This window comes from Chenopodium album, chromosome 23 (assembly GCF_948465745.1).
Source record: "Chenopodium album chromosome 23, dcCheAlbu1.1, whole genome shotgun sequence".
NCBI classification, from domain to species: domain Eukaryota; kingdom Viridiplantae; phylum Streptophyta; class Magnoliopsida; order Caryophyllales; family Amaranthaceae; genus Chenopodium; species Chenopodium album.
This window is the reverse complement of record NC_137856.1, coordinates 29,692,723-29,709,795: the sequence shown is the minus strand read 5'-3', so window position 1 is coordinate 29,709,795 and position 17,073 is coordinate 29,692,723. Positions and strand designations below refer to the sequence as shown.

At 33.3% G+C, this 17,073-nt stretch overlaps 2 protein-coding genes across 2 annotated transcripts; one reads left to right on the top strand and one right to left on the bottom strand.

Moving 5' to 3' along the window:
• The first annotated feature begins 1,501 nt into the window (after positions 1-1,501).
• LOC145609030 (short-chain dehydrogenase/reductase 1-like) lies at positions 1,502-7,082 on the top strand. Its single transcript, XM_081664602.1, has 4 exons — positions 1,502-1,615; positions 2,106-2,370; positions 5,842-6,027; positions 6,493-7,082. Exons 1-4 carry the CDS (start codon positions 1,581-1,583, stop codon positions 6,886-6,888), a joined length of 882 nt encoding a protein of 293 aa, XP_081520728.1. The 5' UTR covers positions 1,502-1,580; the 3' UTR covers positions 6,889-7,082.
• Positions 7,083-11,394: 4,312 nt separating this feature from the next.
• On the bottom strand, positions 11,395-13,989 carry LOC145607942 (uncharacterized). The gene is made up of 3 exons (XM_081663533.1): positions 13,801-13,989; positions 13,572-13,709; positions 11,395-11,709 (listed from the first exon to the last, which is right to left on the bottom strand). Exons 1-3 carry the CDS (start codon positions 13,927-13,929, stop codon positions 11,521-11,523), a joined length of 456 nt encoding a protein of 151 aa, XP_081519659.1. The 5' UTR covers positions 13,930-13,989; the 3' UTR covers positions 11,395-11,520.
• Positions 13,990-17,073: the final 3,084 nt, after the last annotated feature.

Genomic DNA, 17,073 nt, shown 5'->3' with positions numbered 1-17,073 from the left:
ATTTCAAAATAATGGTGCTTAAGTAGAGTAGTAATATGGACAATGAAGATGTCAAAGTGTTACAATTTTTTTTTTTTTTTTTTTTTTTTTTGAATGAAGTGTTACAATTTTATTCGAAAAGGGATGAATATTTAAATAGAAAAGTAGATGCCGTACACAATAGTTTAATGAATATTTTCATTGAACGAGGGAAATTGTGAGACTTGGTAGTATGAAATGAGATTATACAATATTCATTAATTCGTACAATAAAAAGAAGTGTAATGATTAAATAAGAAAAAACTCATGGAAAAAAAAAACGATGATAAAATCAGACAGAAGGAGTATGTACTATACACTAAAGAATGTGTATTAGAATCAACATGTGTATAAATCATGTGTTAAATAAAATTGAACCATTATTAGTAAAACTAACTATATTCTCATAGTTAAGGCTATTTTTTTACAATGAAGTTTTCATAATTTCATTTACAATGAAGTTTTCATAATTTCATTTGATTAAGATGGTGTATCAATGTAATGGTTTTTAAACACATTTCTTAGGTCTAGATCAACAAATTTGTCCTAAATTATTCTATTATTTTCAGATCAATTTCATATCGGGTTCATTCTAGGCGGATCAGATTTTGACAACTCTAATGTGACACCTATTAAATTAGACTTTGTGCCGTGGAATGCTCAATTGGCAATTTTTAAATTTATTCTATTATTTTTATTTTAAGGGAGGTGCCCAATTGGCAATTATAAATACTCAATGCTACAGTAATTAAGAGAGATCCCTACTTGCTTTGCTAGCTAGTATGAATGCATTCTTAAAATGATATATAAAAAAAAATGTTGACTAAACTATACACCAAACGACAGAAAGATCCACTGATCCAGCAGTGATAATGTTGATTATAAGTATATTTCAATATTATCAGACATTATAGAGAGAATACTACTTTGATAAAAAAAAAAAAAAAAATTAAATAGTCTACTTCCCTAGACTTGATAATATTAGTTATCATTAAACAATAAGCGTTATTAATAAACAAAATGACTGTAAGAGTTGAAAAATTAGCTTTCTAGTGTTTATACGAAATCGACAAATTATACTTAGTCAGACTACATATTTGTAACAATCCGAATCGGATTAAGCTGTCACATAACACGAACAATTCAAATTACACTATCATCGTGATAATAATGGATTACAAACAATCAGATCAACCAATATATAAAATACGAGAATTTTTAAAATTAAATTAATCAAGACTGTAAGGTGATGATTTTTTCAAAGTCATGTGCATAATCTCACATATAAACTGTACAACACAATACTTTATGTTTATACACTCCAAAAAAGCTGGCCTTGTACAATCAACAATAATCTTAAATTGCTAGTGCTGTAGTGCATGCAGTATGCACCCCATCTTATAATATATCCTTTATTTTCTCTGCTTATATATTGTTCTATAAATGCTAATCTAGCTTCTTCTTATTGTTCATTCACTTTCCACATTTCTTCACAATTTCTTAGACCACTACTTTCTTAATAACCCCATCATCATATCTAATTATCTTCCTTAATTACAAATATGGAGCTTAGACAAGATCCCTCTTCTTCCACCAGGTAATTTCTATACTAAATTGCTTACTAGTTTGCAAATATCGACCATCACGAATCCATATTTTAACCATCTTGTGTAGACCAGGTTCACAATCATTTTTTTTCAAATGGTAATAAGTTTATATAATTTTTCAAACATTTTAACCAATTATTATGATGTTTTATGGTATGACATTAATTGGCTAGTATTTGAGGCAAAATGTATGCCTTTTTTATTAATCATTAATTCCTTTTGGTTAAGTAATTGTACATAAGGTTTTCCTTTATTTTTCTTTTTTTTAATATGTTGTGATTGTTGTCAATGATTGTCTCCGACTAAAAGTATAAAAACTCGACATTTTATAACTGTAATTGAGACGAATCTAGCAAGACACACACTACACAGTTAAATACGTGAATGATATCAATAGTCAATAAAATGAAGCAAATATTTGTTCGTGATCAATAAAATGAACTCTAATTACGACGATTGATTGATTCTATGACGATGCAGATGGTGGGGAAAAGAGACAAGAGCAATAGTAACAGGAGGAAACAGAGGAATTGGATTAGCAATTGGAAAGAGATTAGCAGAATTAGGAGTGACAGTAATATTAACAGCAAGAGATGCAAAAAAAGGCAAAGAAGCTTTGGAATTGTTAAGGAATGAAGGACTTGGTGATTTTATTCATTTCTCTGTTCTTGATGTCTCTGATCCTCATTCTATCTCTGCTTTTGCTACTTGGTTCAAGCTTAACTTCGGCGTTCTTGACATTCTTGTAAGTTCGCGCATTATCTTATCTTATCTTATCTTATCTTATCTTATTTTATTACTTTTATTTAATTACTTAAAAGTCCAAACTCCGAAGTAATTTTTCTTAATATATTAAATTGAGTAGATTGTTAAGAAGGTTATATTCAATTTTCGTTGGACTAATAATACTCCATTATTATACTAATAATAAGATGAGTGTGAATAGGATACTTCGTGTGATTGTGTGAATGTACATGAATGGTGCATGCGGTTTTTAATTAATTCTAATAAAAAAGTAACCAAGCATTCCTATTAAATATTACTCTCTTCGTCCCTTAATACAAAACCTCAGCTCTTTCTAACATTTATTACTCACATAATAAAGAGAAAGAGACTTTTAATTTAGGGATGGAGGGAGTATTAATTTCTACGGAGTAGTTTATTTTTGTTGCAAAATAATAATCTAGTTTATGATTCACAAATTAATAATGCAATAACAACACAAACTTTAAAAAAAAATCGGGTGTACAATAATTATTGTACATCCATTATAAAGATCGGCTAAAATGATAAAAAGTTACTCTTGAAATGAATAAAAGTTACCCCAATATGCATAAAAGTAACCCAATACATATAAAAATTATCTACGCTTTATTAGTAAAGAATCACATTTTAAATGACTAAAAATCAATTATTAGTGATTGAATGTAATTAAATTACATTATAAAACTTTTTTTTGTTGTCTATTTATATAAAAATTATATTATGTTTAAAGTTAGCCAAAAAAAGGCAAAAAGTTACCCTAAAATTAAGTAAAAGTTATCCTTATACTGCTCGATGTACAGTAATATTAGTGTAAACCGGGTGTATACAAAAATTTTCCAATAACAATTGCTTATACATTGCATTTTTTTTTCCTTCTTTTTGAGTTCATATGAATTGCTAGCATATAGTTGTATTCTTGAAAGCCAGGTTTGGATTATGTTTAGAAAATGCCATAGAAGACTAGCTTTTCAGCAAAATCTTACACGATTTTTTTTTTTTTATCATTATTCTTTTTTATGCTAATATGTTTTGATTTTTGGCGCTATGCCACTATCCACACATTGTCCTTTGATCATCTTTCTTATGTTCACAACTTCACATACATAAGGGGAAAAATGCTCTTGTGAATTCTTAATATATTTCTTTCATTCAAGTTTCAATGTATATTTTCAAAATATCAAACATTTATATTTCTTACATATTGATAATTAAAGTAAATGATGTTTACACATTGCCAAATGTAGAAAAGAAAAGGATTACAAATAAATTAAAACGTGTCAACTAAAAATAGAAAATATAGTGTGTCACCTACACACATAAAAGTTGGTGGGTGAATGTTTTGATGATGACTCCGCTAATCTTACCTCTATATGATTATCTGAATATTTCATGGAAAAATCTTTTTAAAGAAAAATGAAAAGAAAATCGGAAAAAGGGACTAGTTTAGGTGAGCCATTTTGCCTTTTGGGAAATTATACAATATAACCCGCAACTTTTTAAAATTCTACGTTGTGCCCTTACATTTTGAAACTTCTACATTGTAACTCCAAGTTCTTGTTAGAAACTCTGTTGTACCCTTGCCGTTAAGTTCCCGTTAACAAAGTTCCGTTATCTAAAAAAAATAAAAAATAAAAAATAAAAATAAAAAAACCCAAAACCACCAACCTAACCACCCACAACCAGCCGTTGCAACCCACGGCCAGCCCTACCCCTGTCCCCTCGAGCACCGAACGCCGCTCAGACCCCTTTTTCCTCCCCCGGTGTCGGTACCGCCCCGATGACCCTCCCCTTTCCCCGTAAAACCTCTCGTAACCCCTCCCCATCCCCCTCGAAAAACCTTAAATAACCTCCCATTCGCCGGAAAATAGCGAGCCACATCTCCCTTCACCGCTGCCATAGCGCTTTCGATGTTGTTTCTTTTCTCTCTCTCTGCCCTAGCCTCTTGCTGCCGGAAATCAAAGGTTAGGGTTAGGGTTTGGGTTTGGGCGTTGGGATTTGGGAGATTTTGTTGAATTTCGTGGTGCAGTACAATGGTGTTTCGAAGGGAAAGAGGAGGTTGTCGGGGCGACGCCGACGTCGGGGGAGGGGAAGGAGTCTAGGCGGCCGACACTCCGGGGGAAGGGGAGCGGGTTGGCAGTGGCAGCGGGCTGACCATGGATGGTTCTGGTGTTTTGTTTTTTTTTTTTTTTAAAATTTTATTTATTTATTTATTTAAATAATTTTTTTTATGTCTAACGGACTATATTAGCAAGGGTACAATAAAGTTACTAACTTTACCTTGGGGTTACAGTGTAGAAGTTTCAAAATGTAAGGGCACAACATAGAATTTCAAAAAGTTGCAGGTTATATTGTAGAATTTCCCTTGCCTTTTTTATATGTTAAATGAAGCATATTATACTCAAATGCGTAGAAGTTAAAGTGTTTTAATTTTTATGAAATCGGCCTAATTATTTATAATCATGTATTTCATTATTTGATACTCCACACATTTGATTAAACAAAAACTAAATTATACGGAATATTTTGTATTATTTTTAATTCTTGAACACCTTCTCATGCCATAAACAAAACGACACCCATGGTTGAATTCAATGATCATCCTCGCATCTTGCAATAATTGCGTGTTGTATATTATGGGCCTGCCTGGCCGCCTCATACAAAAATTTTCCCCTAGTCCATTCTTTGAAATCCAACTAGAATAATGAAGCCGAAACGGGTAAGTAGATAAGCAAGTGTTGTTGCCAAAAAAAAAGAAGGGAAATTTTAAGCCCTGGCTCCCTGCCATACAACACAATGCAATGTGCTTCTTGAGCCTTAGCAAAGAAAGTTGGTGCTGCCTGCTGACAACAACCTAACATGACTTGCTTCCTAAATGCTAAATGCCTTAGTGCGCCCCCATTATGCACCGCAAGTGCAACTGTGCAAGTGCGCAATTGTGCATTTGTACGTACAACTAACTTTTGGCAAAAGTGGGGGCTCCATTTTACTATTTTAGTTAGGTTAGTGTTGACTGTTGAGTACTCATCCTATTGTAGTATTGTATGAGATTTATCTTATTACTCGTGTATTTGGTTGTTATTTTAAATTGAAAGCTACAAAATATCAACTAATAAAACGAGAAAAAATCTTGTTGGTAAGTCTGATTTACATAGATTAGTATATTAAGGAGTGGTATAGTCATTACATCTGATAAATTAGGATAGCTTTGTCATTTTATCTACCTTTTTTTTTTATTTTTGGTGTTTCCATTCGGTTCACCCTTTGGGGTTAATTCGGATTCCGGGCTCAATTTTGGGTGGTTAGGTTTCAATCTCCTCCCAATTATTGTGGGGGATCGAATGCGCGGTCCACCCTACCAAGTGCAGCCCCAATAACCATTGTACCAACAATCAATTGGTGTAATTGAAAGCTTTCTCAAACCATAAAGTAAAAACAAAATTGTTAATTTCAGGTGAATAATGCTGCGGTGTCATTTAATGGGCTATATGAAAACTCAGTAAAGCATGCGGAAATAGTGATCAAGACAAACTTTTATGGTCCAAAGTTGTTGATAGAAGCTTTATTGCCTTTCTTCCGATGCTCATCAACTCATAAAAGCCGCATTCTCAACTTCAGTTCAAGGCTTGGCCTAATTCATGTAAGTTCTCATTAACTTAATTATCTACTATTTTTTGAATATTTACTTAGTTCTTTAAACTTATTGCAAAGCATGACTAACTACGTAACTCCGTTTATCTTTAATTGGAACGTTTCTATTTTTAATAGTTTTCATTGTATAACTTCAAACATAAAAAAATTTGTTTACGTATTTTTCTTTATTAATGTTGGCAATTAACAACTAAAGTTGTAATATAATGTTAAACTAAAACAGCGCTTCAGGTATGAGTGTATGACTAGTTATGACCCGCACATCATACATATTAACCATCCTGATAATATAAAAGTTGATATTAGAGTAACAATCAAATACTCTGTCTTATATTAAAGTCGATATAAATTGTAAGTGTAAAGGACTTTCAGAAACTATATATAATTCATAATTCATACCACGATTACACATCATTTCATCCCCTTAATCAGTTTACGTTTTCTTGAAATACAGAATGTTAAAAACAAGAACATAAGAGCAATACTCGAAGACGAGGAAAATCTAAGCGAGGAGAAAATCGATGGAGTAATAAAATTGTTCCTAGAGCAAGTAAAAGAAGGGAGATGGGAAAACGAAGGATGGCCAAAAGAATGGACAGATTATGCAGTGTCGAAGCTAGCATTAAACGCGTACTCGAAGATTTTAGCGCGAAGACTAAGAGATTCAAATATTAGTGTAAATTGTTTTTGCCCTGGTTTTACTCAAACTGGTATGACTGGTGGTAAAGGCAGTCGTACTGCTGATATTGCTGCTAATATTGGAGCTCAACTTGCTCTTCTTCCTCCTCAATCTCTTCAAACTGGCAAATTTAGTATGGGCCAAAGTTTCTTCTTACATTCAAGGTTTTGATGAGAATTGTTATGACAATATCCAATTGTTAAATGTTACGATTGATAATTAGAACGTGTGCGCAACGTTGTTCCGTGTTATTTTTATTATGTATATTTTTTTAATTAATGAGTTATGCGTAATGTTGTATATTTTTTTTTAGTGACAATTATCGCAACAATCTAAATTTTATACCATCTATATATTAACTTTGATTACAATAGTTTTGACTTTTACATTACTTTTAAATAAATAAAATAAAATTGTACTACTTACATTTGACTAAATTTAGAAGTGTTTCTTCTAAATAAAACAAATAAAGTATCTCATAAAATAGTAATCTTCCCATCATATTTGGGGAGACAAGTAAACAGTTTATTTGTTTTATTATGAACTACAAATCGATTTCGATATCAATGAAGATATTGGCCTAGTGGTTAAGACTGAGAATTTATGATCGATAAAAGGTTTAAATTCTCAAGCATTCTTATTTGTAAGTAGTATTGTTCTTGTGGTTCATTCACACCCAAAAATTAATTGATACCAATCCAAAATCTTTATTTTAAAGAGATTAGACCGAACAAAAGACCTGTAAAATTATACAAGTATTTGTTTGCTTAGAGAATTGACCGATTCTCTTTACTTCAGTTCATTCTTTACACTTAAAAAAAGTTATGATGATGTGATTTCCCTCTCTAACACTTTTTTTTTATTTTTGAAAGAATTCCCTCTCTAATACTTGTACTCACTATATACTATTTTCTCTCTTTTATATTAAAAAAGAAAAAGTAACAATTTGCATCTTATACTACTTTGTTTTCAATTTTCACACAATAAGCAAGACTTCTTTTCTCATATCTTAGAGATTTGGGGTTGAGTCTCGCCAGATGAGGATGTTTAATGGTGAGAATCCTCTTAGGGCAATAGCAATAAGAGGTTTGTGGAGAGGTTTGTGGGAACAATTTAGAGGTTTGTTCACAAACCTCTTGTTGTTGGGTTGAGGTTTGTTGTGGAGAGGTTTGTGTAGACAAACCGGTTTATCTTTGCTTAATTGGCAAAAACGTGAAGCTTTTCTTTTCTTTTTTTTTAAGGAAAAAAAGTTATAGGGATGAATTTAATGAGTTGTATTGATAGTGTACGTAAACCTATTATAGATTTATCTATTGTTGATGAAAGGTTTGTTAGCGAAAAGGTTTGTATATTGATGACGTGTACTCTCATATCTTAGCTACGCGGCCCTTTATTATTATAGGCTTATAGCCCATATTCCTCCGTCTCTTATAATCGTAGCATCAAAAAAATAAGCGGAGAAAGTAAAAGACACGACTCGAGAAATTGACGCCTGAAACTTTCTTCTCTGCTGCCGCCTTCACCACCGCTAATCTGGTAATTTCTCTTTCTTCTCCGATTACAACCTTAAACAACCATATTCTTGGCATACATTTCGCAACTTTCCCATGATTAATTCATTTGCATTTTGAATTATTACTCTGATTTATCAGTTGAACCTTAAGGTTATTTAATTCTATATATATATATATATATATATATATATATATATATATATATATATATATATATATATATATATATATATATATGTTTATAGTTTATTTTGTATTTCTGCAATTTGATCGACATAAATATTAATGGCTTGAAAATTTGATGATATTTAGGGTTTTAATGGAGTTTCTGAAATGGCAAAAGGGGTTTACAGGAATTCATTGTTAATGTTGATTATGCTTGTGATTCTAGTTTTGAGTATTTGTAGTTGGTGTGTTGCTCAAGATTTGTTTTTTATGCTTTGATTTAGGATTATGTGGTTGGAAATGGAGGTGGTATTGGGGAATTGAATTTGGAGGTTTTTTTGAGACATTTTATATTTGGGAACTTTGGAATATATGGTATCAGATGTGTTCAGCTGCTCAATCTACTTTAGGACCCAAAACATTAGTGTAATCCCAGGTTAATTTAGGCCACTGTTCTATTCATTCTGTAATTCGTGACTCTGGCATTGTGCGCGTCTTTGCTAGTGAATTTCCCCTCACCGGACACCCTTTGTTGAGCCATGGAAGTGTTTCTATAGTGTTGAATGTTTAGGTTTTTGGAGGGGGAGAGGTGGAGTTGGGTACCAAGTTTCTTCTAGAAATGCTACCCTTGTTGGCAAATCAAACCTATCTTAATCTATTCTTGTGTTTCTGTACACAATGTGTGGTCAATTTATGTATGCGTTTGACCTTTTCCTGCAAATTTAGTATCACAGCCTATCATGAAACTCCCCCTCCAACCCACCCACACAATCAAGTGAGAACTGGAGTAATGGAGGGTTTTAGCTTGGTGGTATCTGCCATGGAGTAGGTTTGGAGAGGTATCCATTTGGTTTTCCACATTTTTGTTAAGTACGAAATGTTGATTTGGACCTGTGGGCTGTGGTTACATTTCATATGCCTCACCTTGGCACTTGCTACTGTTGTGTCTACTTTGGACGGATTAAACTTTTCTATGCAGTCACTTGATGTGTGGAAGTTCATAAGTAATTGCCCTTAGTGAAAATTCAATTGTATCACATGTATATCTTGATAAGTCCACTGATTACCAACCCTTTATGCACCAGTATGTGCTCAAGCTTGTAGTCAAGCTAGTTTTGTTTTGTTTGTGTGCTGTGAAGGATAGTGTGCTACTGATGAAGGAAATTGGTTGTCCAAATGGCTAGTGAATAGTGATGGGATAGATGGTGGTGTAAAAATTTCTAGGCAGATGTTGTATGTTTATTCTTCTGCTACATCTGCTTGCCCCGTCACTACTGTACAGGGTTGTGCTGATTATCTGTGCTACTTATGATTCCAGGTCTATCTGTGTGGTTGGGTATATTGGGAAAATTCGTTTTCAACTCTAATGCCTGATTTGTCTTAGCATCATTTGCATCTGCTATCAAGGTTGCTTGTATTGCTTTGTGGTCCAGTATTAGTAGTGTTTTTTTTTTTTTTGGTGGGTGTGTGTTAGCTCTTGATATCTCTCTTCCCCTCCCCTCCCCTTCTCTGTATTTGATGATAACCTTACCCACTATGGAGGCCACTCACATAAATGGTGGTGCATAAATCTCCCTGCTCTAAAAAAAGCGTGTAACCAAAAAAGCAGCTTGCTTTTAAGCTCTCTACTAACCTATTAACATCTAGTCATTAGATGTAGCAAGGCTCAGTTCTTGAAGGACTTCGAACTGATTTGTTTTGTTTTGTGGGTGCCAAATTGCAATATCTTATTTCATATATCTCTACTGGGTTAATAACTTAATATGGGTGATTTTCAGGTCTGGAAGCTTCTCTAAGAAGTAGGTTACTCTCATGATGTCTGGGATTTCAGGATTTGGTGCTCTTGCACCCAAAACAAAGAATATAATCGTTGCTGGGGGGCTGACATCATTTGTTTTTGGAGTGTACTTCTACACCATGCGAGCTGTTGGTGGTACTGATGAACTTCAGGTAGCCATCGACAAGTTTGAAGACAAGAAGCACCAAGATGAGGTCAAAGCAAACTAGGCATAGATCTCGATCATGCAAAGAAACTTGAGTTGCATCAATAATCTGATTGTTCTGTGCCTCATATGCAGCTGAATTGATGTTTAGACATTGTATAGTTTACATATGGTGTGACATTTGTTGGCCTTGAAAATTTTGAATGTTTTGTAGCACAAGTTTCATCTGGATTTTAGATATGATGTCACACGCACAGCTGATTGAGCTCTACCAGTATTTAGGTGAGTTGGATTGGCTGCAGCTTGAATGATGAAATATTGAGCTCATCAGCTCAAATGATTAACAAACAGAATGTTTGAAAACAATACAAAGTGAGACTAGGCACCATTAAATTGTGCAGTGGCTTGTTTCTGTAGTAGATGTAAGCATATTTCTGCTGTATAGAGTTTCGAGTTGACCTATGGTTTTGGCAGCAGGAGAGTTCCTCCCACCTCCGGTTTCTGGGATTATGAGTTGGCTTCTTGCCCCTATCATGAAGGAGGCAATTTTATGTTACGGAAAAATGTAAGAAAATAAGGTGAGCAATGGATGATTAAACCATATGGCATATACCCTAATTCCCATTCCTCGTTATTTACTGAATAGTCATGCCTCAACCCTGAGGTGGCTGGGCTTAGATTTCTTAGGCTGCTCAACAGGACAGTTTTGAACTCTAAACAGGTCAAGGCATATACGTCTAGAAACTTTAGAAATTTTCATAATACCATAATCATCAATATGGATGATCTATCTTATCTCCCTGTTCATCAAGAAGATACTCAGATGTTTCTGATATCCAAACTTTTTCCCTCAGCTCCAATAATTTGATATACGAAGTAGTAAATTTGAAACTTGAAACACACATTATCTACAAGAAGCCATGGATTTGACAAAATTGGATGTTTTTTCTGAATTTGGCTGAAATAAAGTGTTAACATCTAATGCTTTTCATCTTGTAAGTACTAGTATAACAAAATCAAACAATGCACTTATCGATTGCTAAAGATGCCAATGTGCAACATGGCCAACTTAATGATGAACCTCAGCTAAGCTAGAAATGCAGAACTATATATTCGACACTTTGAAAGGTACTCTCGATTTATTTCAAAGTAACTTGTTAAACCAACTCTTCATAGCAACCTTAAGTGCTGTCATACATGCCAAGGCTAGTCTTCAATCTTTCCACCAGGGATGGAAGATTCTTGACACTGTCGTCAATTGTCTGGCCAACACAGGACTCAAGGTCATTTATGGAATTCGATTGCCCAGGTTGCAGTTTCGCAGACTCATATCTGTCTTGGCACACCATTAACGCTCTTTGCAACTTTTCCTGCAAACAATAACCAGAACAATGAAGTGATTATCAATTATATGAGCAAAACATGATTGCAGGTCTAAAGCGACAGGAGTCCTGATGAATAGTAAATAAAACATACATACACATCAAAGATCTAATTAATTAGTTGAGAGACTTGGCAGAGATGAAATGAGTTTTACTAGTAATTGATGCTTGAAAAACATAAACACTTTGATAAGCTTTGACCATATTTTACTTTTGGCTGCTCAACTTCCAGAAGATGCAGGTCTTGGCTGCAGTTTTTTAGATATCTGCATAGCGCTTACTGTTTAGGCCTCAGCGGAAAGATTAGATGTCACTTGGTTTTATTAGATGTGCAAATCAGTATCTTATTGCTTTTTGATAAGCAAAAAAACATTTACGTCACTAAAACAGACAAGAGGGACTGCTTTTTGTCATTCAAGCAAAAATAAATAAGTTGATAAAAGGAGCGGGACCTTCAGCATATTAATTACATATGAAACCATCATAGAAGATGCTAAACTGAAAAGGGAAAGACTACACCTATATATAACCTGAAAGCCATTAGAGCTCATTCAGTAAACAAACACAAGAACTTAAAACACCAACTTGATAAACAAAGAAGCCAAACTTGATTATTGCAGATTTACTTGGATTTACATGGTATTGGTGATAAAGACCAACTCCTCAATCACATGGGTAAATTTTTCAAGAAGCTAGCCAATCCAGTTTTTAACGCCGGCCAGGGGCTACAAAACTCAAGTACAAAATTGGCCATTTATGGTCTATTCCTATGTTTATTTATCTCGATTTGTCAGTAAAATAAAGCTGGTCCTGCTAGTAATCACCCAACACTGAAACTGAAAGTTAGTAATACTGTTATGATACGTACTGCAACAGTTTAAGAAACACAACAGCACTGATTAATTACAGAGTTCATGCTAATTGCAGCAAAGAACATTATTTTATTGGCTACTTCAATAAACTCCGTAAACTTTTTTGAGTTTTTATTAAGTAACAAAATGTAAAGCATTTAGCACCCAGAGCTACCATGAAGAATGATACTTCATATATGGAGTTGGTGTCACATGAAAGATTTTCCCCTTTTCCAGGTAGAAGGGTTGAGTAACTATAACAAAACAGCTATAGATGGCTAGATGCAATAGAATGTTCATGCTTACACAAGCCTAGAGCAAAAACATAGTCAGCTTCCAGACCAAAATTATGAAAGTCGCACAAGTTTTTTAACTGCCTCAACATCTTAAAAATTCCACAGAATAATACACACAAAACTTCTGCCCCTGAAACAACATTGAGCTCATTCCACCAAGCATATTCTACGCTATCTCGTAGAATGGTTTGTCCAACAAATTTTGTCTAAACTCTAATCACATATGGTAAATTCAAGCTTCATTCTTAACAAATTACTAACATTTAACTTAACACTATCATCAATTTCATCATTACAAACGTCTAAAATAATCAAACAGGTCAACATTGCACATTCTTCAGCAGCCAAAATGCAGCCACTCTCTCTTAATTCAGCACAAAACATCTCAAATCAAGGAAAACAACTTTCTTCAACCAATAAATCCCAACAAGATTAATGCATTCCAGCTAAATCTATTGCCGGCTCGCACCATCAAACCAATAAAAACATGCCAAAATTCCAATTTTTTGCTTGAATTTTATAATGCAGATAATAAAAAATAAAAAAATAAAAAAAAATAAAAAACCAAAGAAAATTTAAACATTACAAATTCTGAAATTTCAATTCAGTAAACATAAGAAATCAATAATCCTAAAATAACAATTACCCACAAAATAAATCAAATTATTAAAGACAAAAAATATATTAAAGAGAATTAAATTACCTGAAACTTAGCCATTTCCCCTTCAACAAGATTCTGAGCTTGCATAACAGGAACACTACAATGCTCAACACAATTGCCTATCTCTTCCTGGGATCGACGCCTATCAAAGCAATTATACGCACACTTGAAGTACGCTTGCTGAAAATCACATAATTAACACAAATTTTTCTGAAAATTAATTTTAAAATCGAATAAAAAAAAACCCAGAAATTAGGGAAGAAATGAATACCTGGAGATTGAAATTGATGTGATCTTGAATCCCAGAAAGTTGGGATTGTGCAGATGAATTAACTTCATTGAGTTTTCTTTTCAATCTTTCGGTAACAATTTGTTCTTCAGCATTAGCAATGTGGTTCATTTTTTCTCTCTGCTAATTGTTCTGTTACTTTCTGTGCAAGAAGGGGTTTAGGGTTTATGAGAACAAATACTTGGCTTTTATGCCTTTTCCTTTTTTTTTTTTTTTTTTTTTTTTTTTTGAGCAACTATTCTTAGGGCCTGTTCTTATGGACTGAACAGAACTGAACTGAACTCAGCTGAACTGAACTGAACTGAACTCAGCTGAACTAAACTGAACTGAACTGAAATGAATATTTTATAAGAGAACTATTTTATAAGAGAAGGAAATTAGGAGCTGAACTGAACTGAATTGAGCTGAACTGAACTGAACTGAATTGAGCTGAACTGAATTGAGCTGAACTGAGCTGAGCTGAACTGAACTGAATTTCAATATAAGAGAACAGGCCCTTAATTGTCCTTTGTGGCTTGCTGTATAATTCAAAAAAAAATAATAATAATAATAATAATAATAACAACAAAAAAAACACATTTAGGGTTTTTCTAAGCTATACCCCAAGTTATTGAATTTCTAAGCTGCACACATGCTTTTTCAATGTTATAAGTTGTGCCTTCCACCTCACGATATTTTATCAACAATACCATTTGACAGCTATATCCGTTAACGAAAGTTAAGTGGCGTGTCCCGTTCTAAATTGGTTTAACACTTTTAAAAAAATTAAAAAATAGAAAATAAAATAATTAAAACATGATTAAATTTTTTAAAAAAAATCAGAAAATAAAAGAATTAAAACAAAAACCAATCACCCCTCCCACCACCATGACCCAACCCATTAGCTCACGTCGTCATCGTCGGCAACCAGCTTCCCACCCTTGCCTAATCAATTCCTCCCGCCGGCGAGCCCTTGCCCTTTCCCCCTCGCCCTCCTTCTTTCCTTAACACTCCACGAACACAACCACATGACGCGACCTAACCCAGATTACCGACCAGCCCAAAAAACTGATCACTAACCACCACGAAACAACCAACAATCCCTTTCCCCCACCTCGAAACGACCCTCCCTCATCGTTTCGAGGTGTGGGAAAGGGAGTTGGGGGTAGTTTCGTACTTTCGTGGTGGTTTAATGGAGGAACGAGGGTGGTTGGGTTGTTGGGGTTTCGAGAAAGAAGGTGGATGAGGCGAAGGTTAGGGGAAAGGGAGGAGGGTCGAGGTGGGTGGGATGGAGAGGTACAGTACTACCCGCTCGGTTTAGGTGGTTAAGGTGGAGTGCCGACCGGTTTTCTGGCGCGTTTAGAAAGGGGTTAGGGTTTGGCGTGGGGGGGTTTCATTTTTTTAATGTTTTAATTTTTATAAATTTTAATTAATGTTTTTTAAAAATAATTAGCAACGACAATTAACGAACCCTAACGTCCGTTAATTAATGTTAACGTCAAAGGTTATTGCTAATAAAAAAAAAGTGAGGTTGAGGGTACAGCTTAGACGTTTGAAAAAGCATGGGCACAGCTTAGAAACCGAAGAAGTTCGGGGGCATAGCTTAGAAAAACCCAAATATTTAATAGTTGTAACTTCAATTTGGATAACAAATTGGGTATAGGTTGGTTTATTCAAGTTATATTGACTTTAATAATCTTGCTAAATCATTGTGTCGTGTTAAAATTGAAACGAGTCACTTTCAGGGTAGTTCGTTTTACAAATATTCTTTTTAAAACCAAAATTCATAATTTGATCTCATAATAATTAAAATGGTAAATTAGATTAAGATTTTCTTTTTTAGTTTTAAGATTTTTTTTAACCGTCAAAATAAAAATTCATAATTTAATCTCATAATAATTAAAATTGTAAATTAGATTAAGATTTTCTTTATCTGGGCTTGTTTGGCATCATTTTTGGTTTTCAGTTTCCTTTTTTTTGAAAACTAAAAACCAAAAACAGGAAACAAGTAAAAGGTGTTTCCACTTTTCTGTTGTCAATTTTCAAATTTATCATGATTTTAATAAATCTAAATATTTTTTGATTCATTATGTGACACATATAATATACTTTTAAAAAACAAAAAACCAAAAAACATAAAATCACAGCAATGCCAAACAAAGCCTAGTTTTAAGAGTAGATTATATGGTTTGTTCTTCAACTTTTAGAGAGAGAAAGTTAGGAAATCAAAGAGAGATTGTAGATTTTGAAGATTCAAGTATGATAATTATATTGAAGATCTCCATTATCAATAATCAATGAGCATTTCTCATTGTTTCTCATTTTTATTGATTTCATTAAATGTGTTTGATTAAAATGCATTGATTATTATAGTTGTTTCTTGTTTGTGCTTAATTTTGAATTTAAATTTCTCAATAGTTCTTATAAGATCTAGCTCCTACTTCTTCAATAAGTAAGAATTTGCCTTGTGGTTTTAGTTTGTTCCTTTCATTCTAATTATTTGCATTTTGGTCATAGAAAGATCGAAATATCTATTAGAATTATTAAACTACAGTAGAAAAGTAAACCTCAAATACAGTAGAAAATCAACGAACATCGATGACACAACAAAACCTAGAAAATATCCAATTCGAAGGAGATTAAATTAATTGAAAAAACGTGAAATCATTCACTAAATTGAATTCATGTGTGTGTTAGTAAGTAACCTCAACTACTATGGTTATAAGATTTAAGACTTCACTACGTTAGTGACTGGTTTTGAAATCAATATTCTGTATAACCAGCAAATTACCATCACACCCCTAACTAATGACGCGATAAGACAATTATAACGCATGTTTAGGAGATGAACCGAGGCCTACTCGAGAAGATTTAATTGAAATCTGATTTTTTTTTATTTTATCTATTTATTTATTTATTTATTTTAATGTCAGAGACATTCAATTAATCGCTAGTATATCCATTAATACATTATAGTCCTTTTTAGCTTTGTACAACTAATGAATTGAACCAAGCCTATTTTGAAGTCAATTGTTATGTCATGTTTAATTCAACTTATTAGTTCAGACCAAATCCGATCATAAAAAATAAGTTATGATACACTTTATCATTTTATGTGCGTTTTTTTATCACTAAATATCTTTAATTTCGTAATGACCCCACTTGATGAATTTTTCTTTATTGGACACATAACTACAGAATGTCAAAGTTTGGTCAAATCAGATAAACAGACCAAATAAGTAGAAAAGAAATTTCGATTTGACCCCTCCCTCTAAT